At 47.1% G+C, this 18,748-nt stretch overlaps 1 protein-coding gene across 4 annotated transcripts in view; it reads right to left on the minus strand.

The window, feature by feature from the left end:
• Positions 1-933: 933 nt before the first annotated feature.
• U2SURP (U2 snRNP associated SURP domain containing) overlaps positions 934-18,748 on the minus strand; it is a 478,698-nt gene continuing 460,883 nt past the window's right edge. For 3 of the 4 annotated variants that reach the window (XM_069213907.1, XM_069213910.1, XM_069213908.1), the window contains one exon: positions 1,742-2,274. In XM_069213907.1, the coding sequence (XP_069070008.1) occupies positions 2,136-2,274 (139 nt within the window). In that variant the 3' untranslated portion in view covers positions 1,742-2,135. Of the gene's footprint in view, positions 2,275-18,748 lie in introns of all 4 variants that reach the window. The other variant, XM_069213906.1, reaches the window with a different exon arrangement.

Here is an 18,748-nt window from a genome sequence, read left to right on the forward strand (position 1 = left end):
ATTTGTTTTGGACTGGAGTGGGGCAGATTTGTTTTGGACTGGAGTGGGGCAGATTTGTTTTGGACTGGAGTGGGGCAGATTTGTTTTGGACTGGAGTGGGGCAGATTTGTTTTGGACTGGAGTGGGGCAGATTTGTTTTGGACTGGAGTGGGCAGATTGGAGCGGATTGGAGTAGGGCGGACTGAAGTGGGCAGATTGTTTTGGATTGGAGTGGGGCAAACTGTTTTGGACTGGAGTGGGGAAGATTGTTTTGGATTATAGTGGGGCAGATTGAAGTGGATTGTTTTGGATTGGAGTGGATCGGACTGGAATGGGGAAAATTGTTTTGGATTGGAGTGGGGCAGACTGTTTTGAACTGGGGCAGATTGTTTTAGAAGGGAGTGGGGCAGATTGTTTTGAATGGGGCAGATTGTGGTAGACAGGATTGGGGTGGAGTAGGCCAGTTTGGATTGCGTGAGGTGGACTAGATTGGGGTGGGGCAGATTGTTTTAGATTTAAGTGGGGCAGATTGGAGTGGATCAGAATGGAGTTGGGCAGATTATCTTAGATTGGAGTGGTTTCTGAGGTCTTTGGACTGGAGTGGGGCAGATTGGAGTAGGGCTGGTTGTTTTGGATTAGAGTGGGGCAGAAAGTTTTAGACTGAAGCGCGGCAGAAAGTTTTGGATTGGAGTGGGGGACAGTGTTTTGGACTGGAGCGAGGCAAAGTGTGGGGCATATTGTTTTGGACCGGAGTGGAGCAGATTTGAGTGGGGTGGGTTGGGAGGATTAGAGTGTGGTGGATTGGTGTGGATGAGGTGGGGTGGACTGGCCTGGGGCAGACTGGACTAGAGGAGTGGATCAAGGTGTACTGCACAATTATGTGTTAAAGCATAATTCTGGAAATCTTTTGAGCAAAACAAAGTATGAGTGAAAAATGAGAAAAGACCACTTGGCAAAAAAAAAAGTTTTTTTATAGAAAATAAAACTTCGCAATATTCTTTGTTTGGCTAGGCATGTTTTTGCCAGTCACACACCTTCTGTTTACATGGCCCTAGAAATTAAAGAGCAGTACCTCAATCACGTGGGGATCAGCGTACGGGCAAGGATTAAGTTGAATCAATCAGTACTTAGTGTCTGCTCCACAGTCAGGCCTGAAGATAGGCCTGCAGTGACCAGTTATGAGGATGTAAAGACAAGTGCACTGCAAGCCAACAAATGGTAAGAAATGTAGAGGTTCTCCCACTGTAAGATTAAAATAGTAACAAAGAGACAGTGCATGCGTTCTCTAGCCGAGACATAAAAAGGGGGCAGGACAACTAAGTATATGTGTTTTCTTATGTTCAAGGTCACAACACAAGCAACCACCATCAACCTTTTAGGAACATATCTAAATGCGACCTGGGAACACAATGTAATCAGTATACTCCTGGAACCCATGAAGCATATGAAGTGTTATGTAAAAATACATACAGAGAAACAGACTTAATTAACAATGCAAAAAGCACTTCAGGCATGGCAAGAGGCAGGAAACACTACATATTTTAAAGTACCTAGTTCCTCTTACTTGAGGGAAGGACTAAAAAGTGTTGCTAATTTAATACTGCAATAAAACCAAATATTTAACATTGCAGGCTACAAATTACTTAGTACCCCGTCCAACACTCTGGTGCAACATCAAATTGAAGACGAGTTGGCTTCCCCTGCTTCAGACAAACCTAGTCTGAACACCAGTACTGTCAGGAGCTAAAAAGTGCTCTTGCCGTTTAGAAAACATCTGTTCATATTTTATTTGTATTCTACTTCAAATTTTCAAAGCTACAAAATGTCCAGGAAACATATGTTTTTTCTACTTTTCTATGACATTTTAAAACAAAATATTACTGGCATCAAATCAGTTACACAGTTCTGATAAGAGTTATTAAAGTAAAATTCCAATAAGAGGGGGAATAGTCACAATGAGGATAATTTTTACAATATAAAACAATGGCGGTTTTACAGATGTACAGTAGTTACTGATGAGCATGAAGTGCATTCACAAAGAATAGCATGAATGCTTTTTTGGACTGCCTTTTTTGTTGTACAACTGACTGTTCAGGCACAAAAAAGAAAAATGCATTTCCAGTAAGAGGGTTCATTAAAAAAAAGTGAGCGTTTGGTCAGTGTTTGCTTTTTTTTGACTTCTTGTGAGGTCTGTGTGGTGATCTGGATGGTGATCGTGACTTTTTTCCAGTCTTCTTAGGTGTCCTGGATCGAGACCTTCTTGATCTTTTTGGTGTTCTAGAAGAAGATGGTGATCTGGAGAAACAAAATGAAATATTTATTTGTGGCACAGACAGAAAGTTGTTTAACTTTGGTCACAATATTTACTGAGGAAACAATCTTCCCGCAGACACCATGATATGAATGCTCCTTCTGGGCATCAGACTGGTCACAAAAACTGTTTTCCCCCAGCAATGACTCCTCAGCACCACCTTTGCTTCTGGATGTGACTTTACCAGACTACATTAGGCACCCACCATTGCCCTGATATTCGTTACTTATATATTTTTACACACTTACTGATAAGCGGAGAGGAACTGAGAGGCGCATCACAGCAGTAAATGACACAAAATATATGTTTGCATATTGTGGGATCTTATTAATCATGGAACTAGCTCGTCAGTAGGAGGGTGAGGAATATATGGAAATATTTTGTATCCACTAGATAAACAAGTTACATTTCTTCAGTAACAATCTTTCAGGGGGATAAACTAACCACATTTCTTACCCTATAATACTCCCAAGTGGCAGACTTCATCTGGAGTCTTTTTCATAGCAGCACTCCCATGTCCTGCAAGGTGGCGTTTTGCGGCTCTGTGCTGACTCCACACCACCCCAGAAGTGACAAAACAAAGCTGTACACGAGTCTCATTCATGCATGCTGATGTCAGTTTTGTATCTTTATCCTTTCCACACCCTCAGAAGCAGTGTGTGGACAATTATTTGTAGTAGTGTGCCGAATACAAGTTTGGACCCTTTTGGATGTTAAAAAGAGACCCCTCTACAGAATGTGGGATGGAAGGGTTAGAAGGTGGCTGGAGTATCTACTAGAAGAACACGTTACTAATCTTCTGTCATTTGTTTTCTGGTAGAGAGACTAATCACAGATTTCTCACTTTAGAGTATTTCCCAGGCATCAAACTGGATGCGGAAAATCTTCAGAAGAACCCCCCTGGGTGCTGGTAGGTGGTGGCAATCTCATTTGCAACACAAGAGATGTGTGAGGTGCCTATGTAGGCATTACCCTGGTGCACAGACATCAGTTTCTTTTGTAGCTTTTTCTGCACCAAAAATGAAGAGCCACATCAGAATGATTGTTCAACCAGTGTGCAGAATCTAACAGGATGCTAGAGTGAACAGCCTAGTTCGCAGAACGGGGAGGATGGGGGAGTCAGTGAGAAGTCTGAGGTTAGTCTGTAGCAGAAAAAGGGTTACCAAAGGTAATAAACCTGATCTTCTGATAGAGACTTCTAACTGCAGACCCCTCACCTTCCATTAGATAACCACGCAATACTTCCCTGGAGGTGGGTCAGCAAACTGACTCAAACTAGAAAATCCTCGAAGACCGACCAATCAAAATGACCTGCATGGACCGGACTGTCCAAGCAGTACAGCTTCCTGAATGTGTGCAGGGATGAGCAGGTAGCAGCTCAGCAGATGTCCAGGACAGGTACCCAATGTGCTAACGCATGAGTAGCGGCCTTCGCCTTTGTGGAAATGGCTTGCAAGCGCACAGGCAGCTTCTCTTTAGCTAGTGCTTAGAAGATTTTAATGTAAAGTACAACTTATTGAGAGATCGTTCTCTTCTGCACTGCCTTAGTTTTTTCACTGAGGTGAATCTGATAAAAAGTTGATCGTACACCTGGTGGTCTTTGGTGCAATCCTAGATTGCCAAATGGTGGAGTTCCTTCTCTTCCTTAGAAGGATGAGGTGGAATGAAAGATGCCCACAAAGTTATGTTTTGGCCAACTGGGAAGAGGTCATCACCCTTGGAAGTAAAGAGGCACAAGTCTGAAGAATCAGTTTATACAGGTAGAAGCTGTGAGAGTATGAAGTTCACTGACCGTTCTGGTCGATGTAATTGCCCCTAAGAAAGCCACCTTAAGAGTTTGAGCAGAAAGCTAAGCAGGGGCATGAATGCGGAGACCATGAGAAACATTAGGACCAAATTAAGGTCCCCATGAGGCATGATGAAAGGTGTAGGAGGAAACAAACATTGCAAGCCCTTATGAAAACGGGATGACAAGCAGTGAGGGATGATCTGGCAGCTACAAGAAAGCTAATAGGGCTGAAAGAAAAGCTTTAACATCTTCGCTGCCAGACCTTTTCCCCTCCTGTGCCGAGCCTTTTTTTTTGGCTATTTGGGGCAGTTTGTGCTTAGGCCCTCATAACATTTTGTCCACATAAGCTACCCACACCAAATTTACGTCCTTTTTTCCCCCCACATCCTAGGGATTCTAGAAATACCCAGTGTTTGTGGGTTCCCCTGAAGGAGACCAGGAAATTAGCCAAAATACAGCAAAAAATGTTGTTTAAAACAAAATAAAAATGAGAAAAAAGGGCTGCAGAAAAAGGATTGTGGGTTTTTCACTGAAAATGGCATCAACAAAGGGTTTGGGGTGCAAAAATTACCATCTTCCCAGCTTTCAGGAACAGGCAGACTTGAATCAGAAAACCACATTTTCAACACAATTTTGGCATTTTACTGAGAAATAACCAATTTTTACGATTTTTATGCTTTTAGCCTCCTTCCAGTTAGTGACAGAAATGGGTGTGAAACCAATGCTGGATCCCGGACAGCTAAAAAAATTCTGAAAAGTAAACAAAATTCCTAATTCAGCAAGGGGTCATTTGTGTAGATCCTACAAGGTTTTCCTACAGAAAATAACAGCTGAAATAAAAAAATATTGAAATTGAGGTGAAAAAACCAGCTATTTCTCTCCACGTTTTACTCTCTCTTCCTGCGATGTCAGATTTTTTAAAGCAATATACTGTTACGTCTGCTGGAGTCTTCTGGTTGCAGGGATATATAGGGCTTGTGGGTTCATCAAGAACCCTAGGTACCCAATGCCAATAAATGAGCTGCACCTTGCAATGGGTTTTCATTCTATACCGGGTATTCAGCAATTAATCTGCTGAAATATAAAGAGTGAAAAATAGGTATCAAGGACCCCTTTGTATTTCCAAAATGGGTACAAGATAAGGTGTTGAGAAGCAGTGGTTATTTGCACATTGCTGAATTCGGGGTCCCCATACTAGCATGTGAATTACAGTGCATTTCTTAAATAGACGTCTTTTTTTACGCACTCTCTTACATTTGGAAGGCAAAGTGTAGAGAAAGGCAAGGGGCAATAACACTTGTTCTTCTATTCTTTGTTCCACCAAGTCTCTCGATATAAATGGTACTTAACTTGCAAAGGTAGGCCTAATGCCCGTGACATGAAATGCAACATGGACACATCACATTTTTACTTTGAAATCTGATGTGTTTTTTTGCAAAGTGCCTAGATGCGGATTTAAGCCTCTAGGTCAGCCGGCACCTAGGGAAACCTACCAAACCTGTGCATTTTTTAAAACTAGACACCTAGGAGAATCCAGGATGGCGTGACTTGTGGGGCTCTCACCAGGTTCTGTTACCCAGAATCCTTTGCAAACCTCACAATGTGGCCAAAAAAACACTTTTTCCACACATTTTCGTGACAGAAAGTTCTGGAATCTGAGAGTAGCCACAAATGTCCTTACACCCAGCGTCCCCCCAAGTCTCCCGATAAAAATGGTACCTCACATGTAAGGAAATGCCCCAAAACACTATGTGGACACATCAAAATAATCAAATACAAAAAAGAGTGAAAGAGAGAAAGAGAGAGACAGACAAGAGAGACAGAGAGACAGACCTGAGTGTTTGATCCTGGGCTCAGCAGCCATATAAGGAAACCTACCAAACTCAAACATTTCTGAAAACTAGACACCGGAGGGAGCCCAGGGATGTGTGACTTGCGTGCATCCCCCAGTGTTTTCTTACCTAGAATCCTCAGCAAACCTCATTCTGTGTGGATCACTACACTGAGACGAATTTCCAACCACCCAACGTTCCCCTCAGTCTCCCGGTAAAAATGATACCTCACTCGTGAAGGGGGGCCAAGCGCCTGTGACAGGGAAGAGCCAAAAACATGTCGAAATTGAGGGAGAACCAAAGCTGGTCCAAAAGGGCAGTTTGAAAAAAACAAAAACATTTTTAGGCTGACAAGTGAGGCAGAATTTTTATCAGTACAGAAGCGACAATGCTGGGTGGTAGGAATTTTGTGGATTCCTGCTGATTCCGGAAGGTTTCATTACAAAAATGTGGGAAAAATGTGTGATTTCCAGCAAAGCTGGACGTTTGCAGGGCATTGTGGGTAAGAAAATGGTGCAGTGCATGTGAAGCACACAGTCCTGGACTCACCCAGATGTTTAGTTTTCAGATGTGTCTAGGTCTTGTGGATTTTTCTACATGGCAGCGTCCCAAAGTCCATAAAGTGCAGCCCTCACCATTCTAAGTGGGACGATTTTGAGAGTTAGCCAAGCTCTTGTGGCCCAAATGTAAAACCAAAACACAAAATAATCAAATGTCTGCTTGCTTGCAGTGGGATAAGATGTTTTAGTGTGCGGGGGGAGAGCTGAAAGAGTGTTACCATCAGTTGGGGTGGGGGCCACACTGGTTGGTAGCCACCACCCCACTTTTTTTTTTTTTATTATTCCCTGGCACCTAGTAGGTTTTCTGGCCCGCCAGGGAATGAATCGTGGGTAATTGCCCCATCTGCCCACAGGTGGGCAGAACCACTTTGGCCCCATTTATTTGGGGTGGGGATACGGCCATACACCCACCCTCTTTTTTTGAAAAATAAAATCTTTCCTGGTGTCTAGTGGTTTCTGTCCCCCTGGGGGCAGATTGGCCTAAAAAATATCAATAAAAAAATAAGCCAATCTGCCCCCAAGGGGGGCAGAAATGGCCCAAAAACAATTTGCCCCCAGGGGAGTGACCCTTGCCTAAGGGGTCGCTACCCACACAAAAAAAAAAAAAAAAAAACAACCCTGGTGTCTAGTGGGCTTTGCATTTCTCTTCCGGATAGCGCAGAAAACTCAGCTTCCAGCTTAATGGAAGGTGACCTCTGATGAGGTCAGCACGCAATCGCGTTATGAGGCCATCAGACGTCACTGGGAGGGGGGGTGGTGGGGATCGGGGCGAAATGGGAAGCGATTCCATTCCCATCCCTGCCCACGGGAGCCCACAGAGGGAGCACTAGCGATCCCTTTGAGCTCCAGTGCCGGGATGTAACGGGTACGTCCTCAGCACAGGAGCATTGTGCCGTGGGATGTAACGGTTACATCTGCGGCACAAAACCGGGTAACGGCGCACAAACAATAACACCTCCGACAAGTGGGCTGAAAGTCGATCAACATGAGGGGGAGAGAGGAAGCACCAAGTCACAAATGTGTCCCAATGGCAGGTGAATACGGTCTCTGTTGAGGGACACCAGGCTGCCAAGATGACAACACAAATCTCAGGAGGAAGAGCAAAGGCATTCATTGTTAGAGCTCAATCTCCACGCAAGAAGATGGAGTGTGTGTAGGTTCCCGTGCAAGACTGCCACGCCCGGAAGCATAGGGCCTTCTGTCTCAGAGTTCATAACCCCACTTTGCCCTGTTTGCTGCAATACCATGTGACAGTGCTGTTGTCCGAACACCTGAACCAATCTTACTTTGATCGACAGGAGGAAGGCTTTCTAGGCCAAAATAATTGTCCTCAGCTCCACAAGACTGAAGTGGAGCTTGAACTCCAATGGAAAACAAAGTCCTTTGATCTCTCCCTCTCCCAAGTGGCCGGCCCACCCCAGAAGCAATGAGTCTGTCGCCATTGTCAGTTCCAGGCGGGTAAGGGAGAAGGGTCTGCTGCTGGTCCAATCGCAGTTTGTTAGCCACCACTGCAGCTCTTTTTGTCTCCTTCAAAATCTATACCAGGTCGACCCCCTGATGCTTTGCCCAGTGGGACTTCAGGTCCCCCTGCAGAGCTTGCATAAGTCGGGTGTATTTCACCAGCAGGAAGCAGGTGGCCATCAGACTCTGCAGCCTCAAAATCAGTCTCACCAAAATCCAGGACAGAGGCTGGAATACAGGGATCATAACCCGAATAGCCTGGACACACTGCTTTACGCTGTACTGTCCAGAATAGATCAGATCAAAGGGAGCATCTGAGAAATTCAGGTGTTAGTGAACCCCAACAAATGCAAGACATTCACCGTAGTTGGGGGGGGGGGGAAGGGGATGATGACTGCCTGGGGCAAGCCCGCCTTTTGCAGCCAGCTGTCAAGGCAGCAAGTGGTTAGGGGTCGACCTGGACGCCTGACCTCTGAAGGTGAGCTGCAACCACTGCCATCCCTTTCATGAACACCCAAGGTACACTGGAGGGACCTAAAGGGAGCAGAGCTAACTAGAAATGCTCATAGACCACGGTGAACAGCAGATAACGCATGTGAGCCTGCAGGACGGGAAAGTATGTGTCCTGCAAGTCCAACTCAACCATCCAGGGTCTACGGCAGACAGAACCTGAGCCAACATGAGCATCTTGAATTTAGCTTTCCACAAAAGGGAACTGGGGTTGGGGGGGGGGGGAGGGGGGGGCTGATGGGAGTCCAATTTAGTAAGGGCATAGGACTCCATTCTTTTTTAGCACCAGAAAGTAGTAGGAAGAACAACCATGATCTATCTCTGGTGCTGGAACCCTTGTGATAGCTCCTTTGGCCAACAAAGACTCCACTTCTTGAGGGAGGTCATGTTGCTCCACTGGGTCAGGTGGTTCTGGATCATGCTGTCAACAGGATGGTCGTGCTGGGAGGAGAGCTCACTAAAGCTGTTTGGAGGCTGCAGCAGTCTGAGAGGCAGGGGATCTGTGACCCCAGCCACCAAAAGATGCCCATATGAGGCCCAGCCACGACCACTGAAGGGACGAAAGGACTGCTGCTGTGCTCGATAAGGCTCAGGGACCTGGTGGTGACGTAGCTTTTACAAAACTGCTTGAGCGCAGTGTCATCATTGTCACCAAACAGGTGGGAGCTATCAAAGGGCATGCTGATCAAGGATGCTTAGCTATCCCCTGAGAACCCAGTTGACCACAACAAAGTGTGGCGACCAAGTGCCACTGTAGAGGATATGGCTCTGCCTAGAGAGAGTGTGGAGTCCAGTCCACTCCTGCTGGTGAACTTCGCTGCATTCTAAGTTCCACTAATGCCTGGTCCAGGAAAGATAGGCCCTCATCAGGAGCACAGACAGCAGTGCACAACCAAGTGCTATAGAGCATGTGAATATGGGGATGAGTGATCATGTGCTACACTGGGTCCCCTGTGCAAGGTTTAGCTCAGGCCACAGAAGAACATCGGAGAGGGCCTCAAAGAGGAGCAACGGATCGGCAGAATTCTTCCCTAGGTGCGGCCCCTTAACCATCAAGACACTAGTATTGTACTAGACAGCTGGCAGTTGCAGGTCAAGGACCTCTGCACCTTCCCTCAAAACAGGGCTTGGAGTGCATGCCATTGTCTGGGGCGGTATCCAGAACACTGGTGTCACCCAGCTCCTCATAACAGTTGTCTGCTTGGTGAAGTGTCCTCCTCCAATGGTCCCTACCCCTTCTTCATTCCCCCCTTTAGGGCCTGTTTGAGGGTGCAAGCCAGAGGTGGATACAGTCTGGATGGTGTCGTCTTCGTCCCAGACTCCGAAATGGCAATGGACTCTTTTCCTGTGGCGTGGGAGGACTGGGGCTAGAGTGGGAAGAGGCATCAATGGCAGCGTCGGACCGGATCTAAAGGGCCCAGCTAAAATCTGGGGACAAACCTGCTTCATGGTGACCCACAAATTAAGTGCATGGCATCGTAAAATTATTTTAATTGAATGGGGGTCGCCCCAGGGAACTCTGGGATGCGTGGAGCGAGACCGGATGCTGGCTCAAATGGTGGAGTACGGAAGCAGGGCCTCTAAGCACGTTGGTTGGGTGGAGAAGCCGTAGAACGCTTTAACGACTTCTTGGACTTACCCGACTTCGAGGAAGAGGTTTTGGAGTGGGCATGAGAAAGACTCTTTGAACGCCTCCGAGATCTTCCTCTGAAGCGGGAACCACATGAAGTGGCCTGCTGCTGCATCTCCAGGAGCTTCATCACCCACTCGCAGATTGCTTTAGGGTGCACAGACTTGCACCCGGCACAGGCTTTGGGGTCGTGGCCTGAACCTCGACACCAGACAGCCCAAGTGATGATTAGACACTGACATCTGTTTCTCACATCTCCCACAAGGTTTAATTTTTTTTTTTTGATTTGATAGGGAACATATCCAGATCCGCAGTGCAGGTACAGAAAGAAAGGTATTGAGGTCAGAATGCCAGGGTGGTGCCTATATAGGCACCATGCAAATCACTCCAAACCTGATTGGCGCCACCTACTGGCATGTAGCAGTACTAATCAAGATTTTCCAGATCCAGCATGACTGGGGAATTCTCTAGGTTAGGCTTCTGTGGTTAGAAGTCTCTACCAGAAAGAGCATTATCGTAGTTATGTTTTTCTTTGGATGGACACAACTAACTGCAGATTCCTCACCTTAGAACAAATACCAAAGCAGTGCCTCACCCAGGATGGAGGGCCTGTGGAAGGGTAGGACTCAAGGGACAAAATGTCTCTACCATCAAACTTGAGTGTCAAGGCAGTAGTGCCTCATGATCATATGAGCTGATGTCCACTTTGCAGCCTTAGTCCTGGTAGAATGGGCTCTCAAACCTTAAGGGGGCTGTTTACTGGCCAGGGTGTAGCAGCTCGTGATGCAGGGAACTATCCATCCCAATAAGGTCTTATTCTGCACAGTCTTACCGTTCTTAGTTCCAGAGAATCACACCATTGACTTAATGGTCCTTGGGACAATTAATCTAAAAGCTTAAAGCCCTTTTTGGGTCCAACTGTTGGAGCCTCTCCTCTTTCAAAGGGTAAGTGGGAGCTAAGAATGTTTGTAGACTGACTGGTTGCCCAATACAAAAAGGGAGTCAAATTTATTGATAAAAAGGGTGCTTGAGTCTTTAGCACCTATCTGTCCAGGAAAACGTGGTATAAAGCTGCTGCACTGATTGCCTGAAGTTCACTCACTTGACAAGCTGAGTCAATTTCAAAGTCACGAGACGCAGCCAGCAGCGATGCACTGGCCCAAAAGGGTGTACACATGAAAAATGTCAAGGTCAAGTTGAGGTCCCACTGGCAGACATGGCCAACAAATTACCACTGATATGACCACTGCAAGGCTTTGCTGGATTAAGACAACACAAACAAATGGACATCCAACAGCTTAGACATTAAGGGGGTCAGTGTTGTGAACAACACACAAGGTCATAAATTTGGCCCACTGCCAAGCATAAACAGATGATGAGGAAGGACACCTGGTGGCAAGGATATCTACCACTATAGGTGACAAATCTAACACAGTCAATTGCTGCTGCTCAGTCTCCAGGCATGTAGGTGTAGATTGCACAGGCTTGTGTGCAGGAGTATGCCGTGCTGCTGCAACTGAACATTCTACCATAGTGACAGCCTGATCAGAGAACAAGTGCTCATGCCCAGAAGATTAGGGTACCACACTCTCCTGGCCCAATCAAGAGCTACAAACATGACTTGGGTCGGGTAGCTCCTTACCTTACTTAGAACTTGGGCAGTAGTGGTAGCAGCGAGAAGGCCAACCAGAGTCCTATGTTAGAATCTAAACAGAGGGGGTCTCCAAGCGTGCCTTCTTACGAACTCCAATGTGCAAAACTATTGGGTTCTCAGCACAGAGATAGAGCCAGGGATCTTTCCACTGCCAGAAGACACTGTGCAGCGCTACTGGGTACAGCTGCCATTTGTGATTCGCTAGGCATCACCAGCGGAGTTTGTCTGCCCTATTATTTAAAGACCCCACAAGGTGGTGTACAATCAGGGAAATGCCCTGATTATGAGCTAGTTACAGAGGAACATGGCCTCATGGCACAGAACCCAAGAACCAACTCCACCCCCTCTTGTTGCAATACTATATGGCAATGTTGTAGTATGCAACGACCTGAAGTAGCCTCCCAGCAGCCTCCCACAGATGGACAGCAGGCAGGCTTTCAACACAAAGTGAATGGCTCGCAGGGCCAGAAAGTTGGTGTAGAGGCAGGCCTCTGCAAAAGATCAGAGTCCTCGGATATCCATCTCTTCGAGATAACTGACCCCCATCCAGTAGTGATGCATGTGTCACACACATCAGCTCTGGGTGCTGGAGGGGTCTGTCCCTGGTTCGACTGATCAAGCAGACCCAACTGCAGATCGTTTGCATCCTCCTCTGAAACCTGAAAGGATCCAACAGGTTTCCTTGGTGCTGGGCTCACTGAGACTTCAGATCCTACTGCTGCGCCAGAATATGTCATTTGGCATGGTTGATGAGCAGAAAACAGGAGGTCAGCAAGACAAGAAGCCTGCACATGCACATGCTGGCCCAGGTACTATTTGACCTGGTCCAGGAGAAAGAATGGTAGTATATGGTGCAGTTTCAGACCTTCCTTCCAAATCATCTAGTTCATGACATTGGGGCTATGAGCCTGAGATTTCATGTTCCGTTCTGGGACAGCTAGTAAGATTTCATCGGCCAAATCCTACAGTGCACAGGAGTAAACTGCTTAGCAAACAGCTAGATGTACAAGTTACTTTTCTTCGGTAACAAAATATCTGGTAGAGACATATTCTAGTTGCAGATTCTTTACCTTAGAATTTCCCCCAGGTGTCAGACTGGATCCGGAGATTTTTCTTCAAGCAATACCCTTGCACGCCGGTAGGTGGCGTTTGTTGACTCCCAGGGCATCGTCACCAGGGCTGCGAACCAAGATCATACTAGAATGGCCTGCAGGACCGAACGACCAAAGTAGCCGTCCCGACGTACCAGACTGTCCAGGCAGTAGTGTTTAGCAAACGTGTGCAGGTACGTCCACGTAGCTGCCTGGCAGATATCCAGGACAGGAACTCCACGTGCTAACGCAGTGGAAGCAGCAGTCACTCTGTTGGAATGAGAGCGCAAGCCCTCACTGGGTTGTTTCTTGGCCAAAGCGTAGCTTATCTTAATGCAAAGAAGTACCCATCAAGAGATGGTATGTTTTTGCACCGCCTTCCCTTTGTTCGCACCCACATACCTGACAAAGAGTTGATCGTCCACCCGGAATCTTTAGTACGATTAAGATAGAACACCAACGCTGTTTTTGGGTCCAGACGGTTGAGTCTCTCCTCCTCATGGGAAGGATGTGGGGGTGCGTAAAAAGTAGGCAGGGTGATGGACTGGCCTACATGAAAAGGTGTAACCACCTTGGGAAGGAAGGAGGCCTTGGTGCACATCACTTTCTCAGAATGCACAGACAAGAATGGAGGTTTGGACGAAAGGGCTTGAAGCTCACTCACCTTGCGAGCAGAAGTGATGGCAACAAGAAAGACAGTCTTGAAGGTGAGGAGCCGTAAGGGACAATTGTGCATTGGCTCAAAGGGAGTACACATGAAATAGGTAAGGACAAGATTGAGGTCCCACTGAGGCATGATAAATGGAGTGGGAGGAAATAAATGGGTGAGACCTTTTAGGAATCTACTCACAATTGGAGATTTAAAGAGTGAGGGCTGATCAGGTAGCCTAAGAATGGCCGAAATGGCAGATAAATACCTGTTAAGGGGGTCCAAAGCACAGCCCTGCTGGGCCAAAGAAAGAATGAACAGAAGAACCTCAGAGGGGCAGAGAGGGGATCAACAGATTTGTTTGTGCACCATGCCACAAATTTATGCAAACGACAGGCATATACTGTTTTGGTGGAGGGACGCCTGGCTGCCAACATAACATCACGGACTTCGGGTGGAAGATCAAAAGTCGTCAACTGGCACCACTCAATCTCCACGCATGAAGGCAGAGATTGGACAGGCTCAGGTGGAGAACCATTCCCTGCTGCTGTGACAGAAGATCTGCCCGAAGAGGCAGTCTGAGTGGAGGATTGATGGCCATACACAATAGCTTTGGATACCATACTCTCTGTGCCCAGTCCAGAGCCACCAAGATGCCATGGGCCCTGTCGATCCTGATCTTCTTGAAAAGTCTGGGCAGAAGTGGTATAGGTGGAAAGGCGTAAAGGAGGCCGGAGTTCCACTTGAGACAAAAAGCATCTCCAAGCGAGTGCCTCCTTGGAAACTCCAACGTGCAAAACAGTTGACACTGCGCGTTCTCTGTGGGGGCAGACATATCTAACCAAGGCTCTCCCCACTGCTGAAAGAGACCTTGTGCCACCTCTGGATGGAGACGCCATTTGTGATCAGCTGGGCATCGACGGCTGCGTTCGTCTGCTCTGGCGTTGGGAGAACCCGTCAGACGTTGAACCACCAGGGTAATGCCCTGATGTTCCAGCTATGTCCAGAGACATACTGCCTCCTGACAAAGGCTCCAGGACCCTACTCCGCAAGGTTTGTTGCAGTACACATAGCAGTAGTATTGTCCGTGAACACCTGCACTACCTTTCCTTTGAGAGAGGGAAGAAATGCTTTCAATGCAAGCCTGATTGTCCTGAGTCCCCAGAAGATGGATATGGAGCCCAGACTCCGCCGGAGACCATAGGCCTCTGATCTCTGTCCCTCCCATGTGGCCGCCCCAACCCAAGAGCGACGCATTGGTCGCTATAGATAGATCTGTTTGGGGAAGGGAGGGGGATCTGCCATGGACCCAATGCAGATTCGAAAGCCACCACTGCAGGTCTTTTGCAGTCTCCTCTGAGATCTTGACCATGTCGGAGAGATTCCCCTGATGCTGCGCCCACTGGAACTTCAAGTCCCACTGCAGAGCCCGCATATGCCATCTGGCATGTGTCACTAGCAGGACGCAGGAGGCCATGAGGCCCAGCAGTCTCAGAGTCAGTCTCACCGAAACCCAAGACAGGATGAAAGATCAGAATCATAGCCTGAATATCTTGGACTCTCTTTTCGGGAGGATAAGCCTCAAACTGCACTCTGTCTGATGAAAGGGAGCGTCTGAGAGGAAGTCAGGTGTGGCTTCGGCACGTTTATAGTGAACCCCAGCATGTGCAGGAGGCTCACCGTAGTCTGAAGGTGGGAGACTACTTTCTGGGGCGAGTCTGCCTTCAGCAGCCAGTAGTTGAGGTAGGGGACGACAGACCCCTAACCTGCGCAGATGAGCTGCAACTACCATCACTTTCGTTAACCCCTGAGGGGGGCTGGTAAGGCCGAAGGGAAGCAGGGAAAACTGATTGCGCTCGTGACCTACCACGAATCGTAGGGAACGTCTGTGGGCAAGCAGGATGGGGGTGTGGAAATAAGCATTCTACAAGTCCAACGCTACCATCCAGTTTCCTGGGTCTCAGGCAGACGGAACCTGAGCAAGGGTGAGCATTTTGAATTTCTCCCTCTTGAGGAAGTAGTTGAGGTCCGGAAGGTCTTGGATAGGACTTAAGCCCTTGTCTTTTTTCGGCACCAGAAAGTAGCGGGAATAACAACCACAACCTACTTCTGGCACAGGGACCTTCTCTATAGCTCCCTTGGCCATGAGAGGTGCCAAATGATCCTCCAGGAGTTGGCTGAATGATGGAGGCTTGGCCGGTGGGGCAGATTCGAAAGGGAGGGAATAGCCCTTTCGAACGATCTGCAAAACCCACCTGTCCATAGTAATGGATTCCCAGTAGGGCAGGTGATGGCGAATCCTGCCGCCAACTGGATCGGAGAGAGAGGACCAACCAAGTGGGTATGGAGGCTGCAGCGGGGGCAGAGGTGGACTGGGCAGACCTCTGGTTCCCTATCCCACCCGGAATTCCGTGTCCCCAGCCACGCAGCGCCGAGAGGAGGAGTCACTCGATCTTCTGACTCAAGAACGCTTCTTCGGAGAAAAACAACTTGTAACACTCGGAGCCCAACACTAGATGGCGAACTTATGCAAAGCATGTGTATCTGCAGCTACACATGCCATGGAACATGTGTGTGTGTAGATATAATAGATATATATATATATATATATATATATATATATATCTATATATCTATCTATCTACACACACACACACACACAGTAATATATAGATCTTGTGGCGTCATATCCGGCGCACTAAACACAGACAACGGACGTGGAGCTGACCGATGTCACCTAACAGCGTGCATGGGTACTGCTCGAGAAAAATCTCAAGATTCAGACAGAAGCATTGGGTAAATGCACAGGTAAGGAATCTGCAAATAGAAGTCTTTAATAGACAAATCTTCTCACAACTGTATCTGTATTTTTTAGACATATGGAAAGGAGACCTTAGGAACATTAGATGTCATAGCAAATTATAAATAAAAGGTCAATGGGAGAAATCCAACTTTTTGCAGTTTCATTCGCACTTTTTGCTCTCATTCTGGCTACTGGGCACTGGTGTAATGACTCCTTAATGCCCCAATCCCTGCTAGTAAGGACTCCGCGCATGTGCTCTAACTCTTAAAAAAGGAGCACATTTAGTTAGCTCTCCCCCTATTGGCATAACTTGTCTTACAAGTAAGTTCCTATATATGGTACCTAGGGCTTGTAAGTTAAAATGGTGTCTCGTGGACTGTAACACTAGTTGTGCCACCACAAGGCTGACAAGGGAAAAACAGGACTCCCAGTCTGCCACTGCTGGCTGGCAGAGCAGCTTTAAACTGCTAACTCGACTATGCCATTTCAAGGAATGGCACATGCTAAGCATTCATATTTATATGTCATACCAACTGAGGCCTAACTGAAAGGTGCATTATAATATAGGGTTTGATCAATTGTTTCAAACTTTTAAGGTCCTAACAGTAAAAACCACCAATGTCGTTTTTACTGTTAAAAGGCTACTAGCCCCACTGAAAGTGCAGAGTTACAGACTTATATCTCAGCTCTGCTAACATCTGAATGGGAGTACTAAAATTGGTACTACAAGATATCAAAAGATTCAGTGCATTAAATCGGATTCCATGGTTAAATCCAATTTAATATTACTGGTTGGCAAAGTGCAACTTGAGTAATTTGCTGCTTTGTTACCCAAGGTTTCCAAGTGCCCGTTGACAGTTCTACACATAGATCTGTCCTCCAGATAGCCGTCTGCCCTCCTAGGGAGACATGTGAGAAGCTCACAGGGAAGACACAATAGAGGCCTCCCACTGGAGGTGGTGTCACCTCTTCCTGGCAGGAAGCCACAAAAGGGGTTGGCCCTAAAGGCGAACTTCAAAGGGGAAGCTGCCTTTGAAGGGCAACTGGTGCACACATGTGGGAGGGGCTCCTCTATTGTTTAGGTAGATAGGCTAGCAGAAAGGAGGGAGAGGGAAAAACAGCTGCCAAACAGGTTTTGAAGTGGTAGTCACACTCCTAGGGTGAACTATCAAACTCCACACACTGTGAGGGGCTCAGCCATCTTCAGAGGTGTCAGACTAGTCTACTCTGGGATGGCTAGATTGCACATTTCACAAGACGTTGCCATCAGGTGGAAGGAAACCAAGCAGCCCAAAGGCTAGTGACTGTGACTTCCCCTATAGGCAGTTTCTGGGCATAAAGAGACCCCTTGGCCCCCCAGAAATCAGGTCTTGCCTGGACTGGTAATGAGGAACGAAGGACTGTTCTGCTGACCTTGGACCTGGCAAAGATGAGACTACATAAAAATGTGACTGCACCTGCTGCTCCTTGGGTTAGTGAAGACAGGACTGTGCCTGTGGTGTTCTGCTCGTGAAGAAGTCAAGCCCACCCCCCGAGTCCAGCCAGAAGGAGAGACTCCAAGAGTCAGTCGGCTGAGCTTCCGGTTTGCAGGACCTAAACAGTGGAGGAGGCCTGCCTGGGTGAGCTGGTAGCCCAGATTTCCGTTTGGTCACTGAGAAGGGGAATTAGCACAAAAAGAAGGGGACTACTGGTTTTGTTGTGCCTGGTGACCAGTACTTCAGTGACAACCAGACTTTTGAAGGACCATGGAGGACCCTGCGACCAAAGCTGCCCCACCTAGATTAAGGACTAGCCCCAGGAAGACACCCCTGCCGACCACACAGCATCTTCAGCATCCTGTATCCCCCTTGCATTAGGACCGCACAATAAAGGTCAATGACAAGAGGCCATTAGCATTCCTTCAGACCTTGTTGGTGCATCTGACTAGTTCCCTGATGGAGTTGCTCACCCAAAGAAATCCAACGTGATCGGATTCAACCTTGATTTAAATTCTTGTGGAAACAGATTCCAAGTGTGAAATTCATTGAATTTGACAATGCCGGTTCATGGTTGAGTGCAAAATCTCAATTTGTTTCTTAAAAAATCTATACCTCTGGAACCCACTGGTGGTTCTTTTTCGAGTCCATAAATTCATAAAAATATAATCTATTTAGTAAACTGATGCTTTACACTTGTTCCTTTGTTGAAGTCTGACTGCTCGAAGCCACAGCTACCCACGGTTGAGCTAAGTTTTGACAAAGCCTTACTCGTTAGAAGTAAGGTTGGAAATGTATTGCATGGTGAGGTCTCCCATGCACACCATATAATACTTCCCATTTCCTCACAGTCTTCAAGACAGATAATGCTCTGTGGAGTGGTTAAAGTGCAGGTGAAGCAAACCACCAAAAGAACTTGTTAGTTGCCTTCAGTAGAGACCATCAAGCACAGATTCTTCATTGTTTGAATATTTTCCAGGCGTCAGACTGGATCTGGAAACTTA

Source organism: Pleurodeles waltl, chromosome 11 (assembly GCF_031143425.1).
Source record: "Pleurodeles waltl isolate 20211129_DDA chromosome 11, aPleWal1.hap1.20221129, whole genome shotgun sequence".
Classification (NCBI taxonomy): domain Eukaryota; kingdom Metazoa; phylum Chordata; class Amphibia; order Caudata; family Salamandridae; genus Pleurodeles; species Pleurodeles waltl.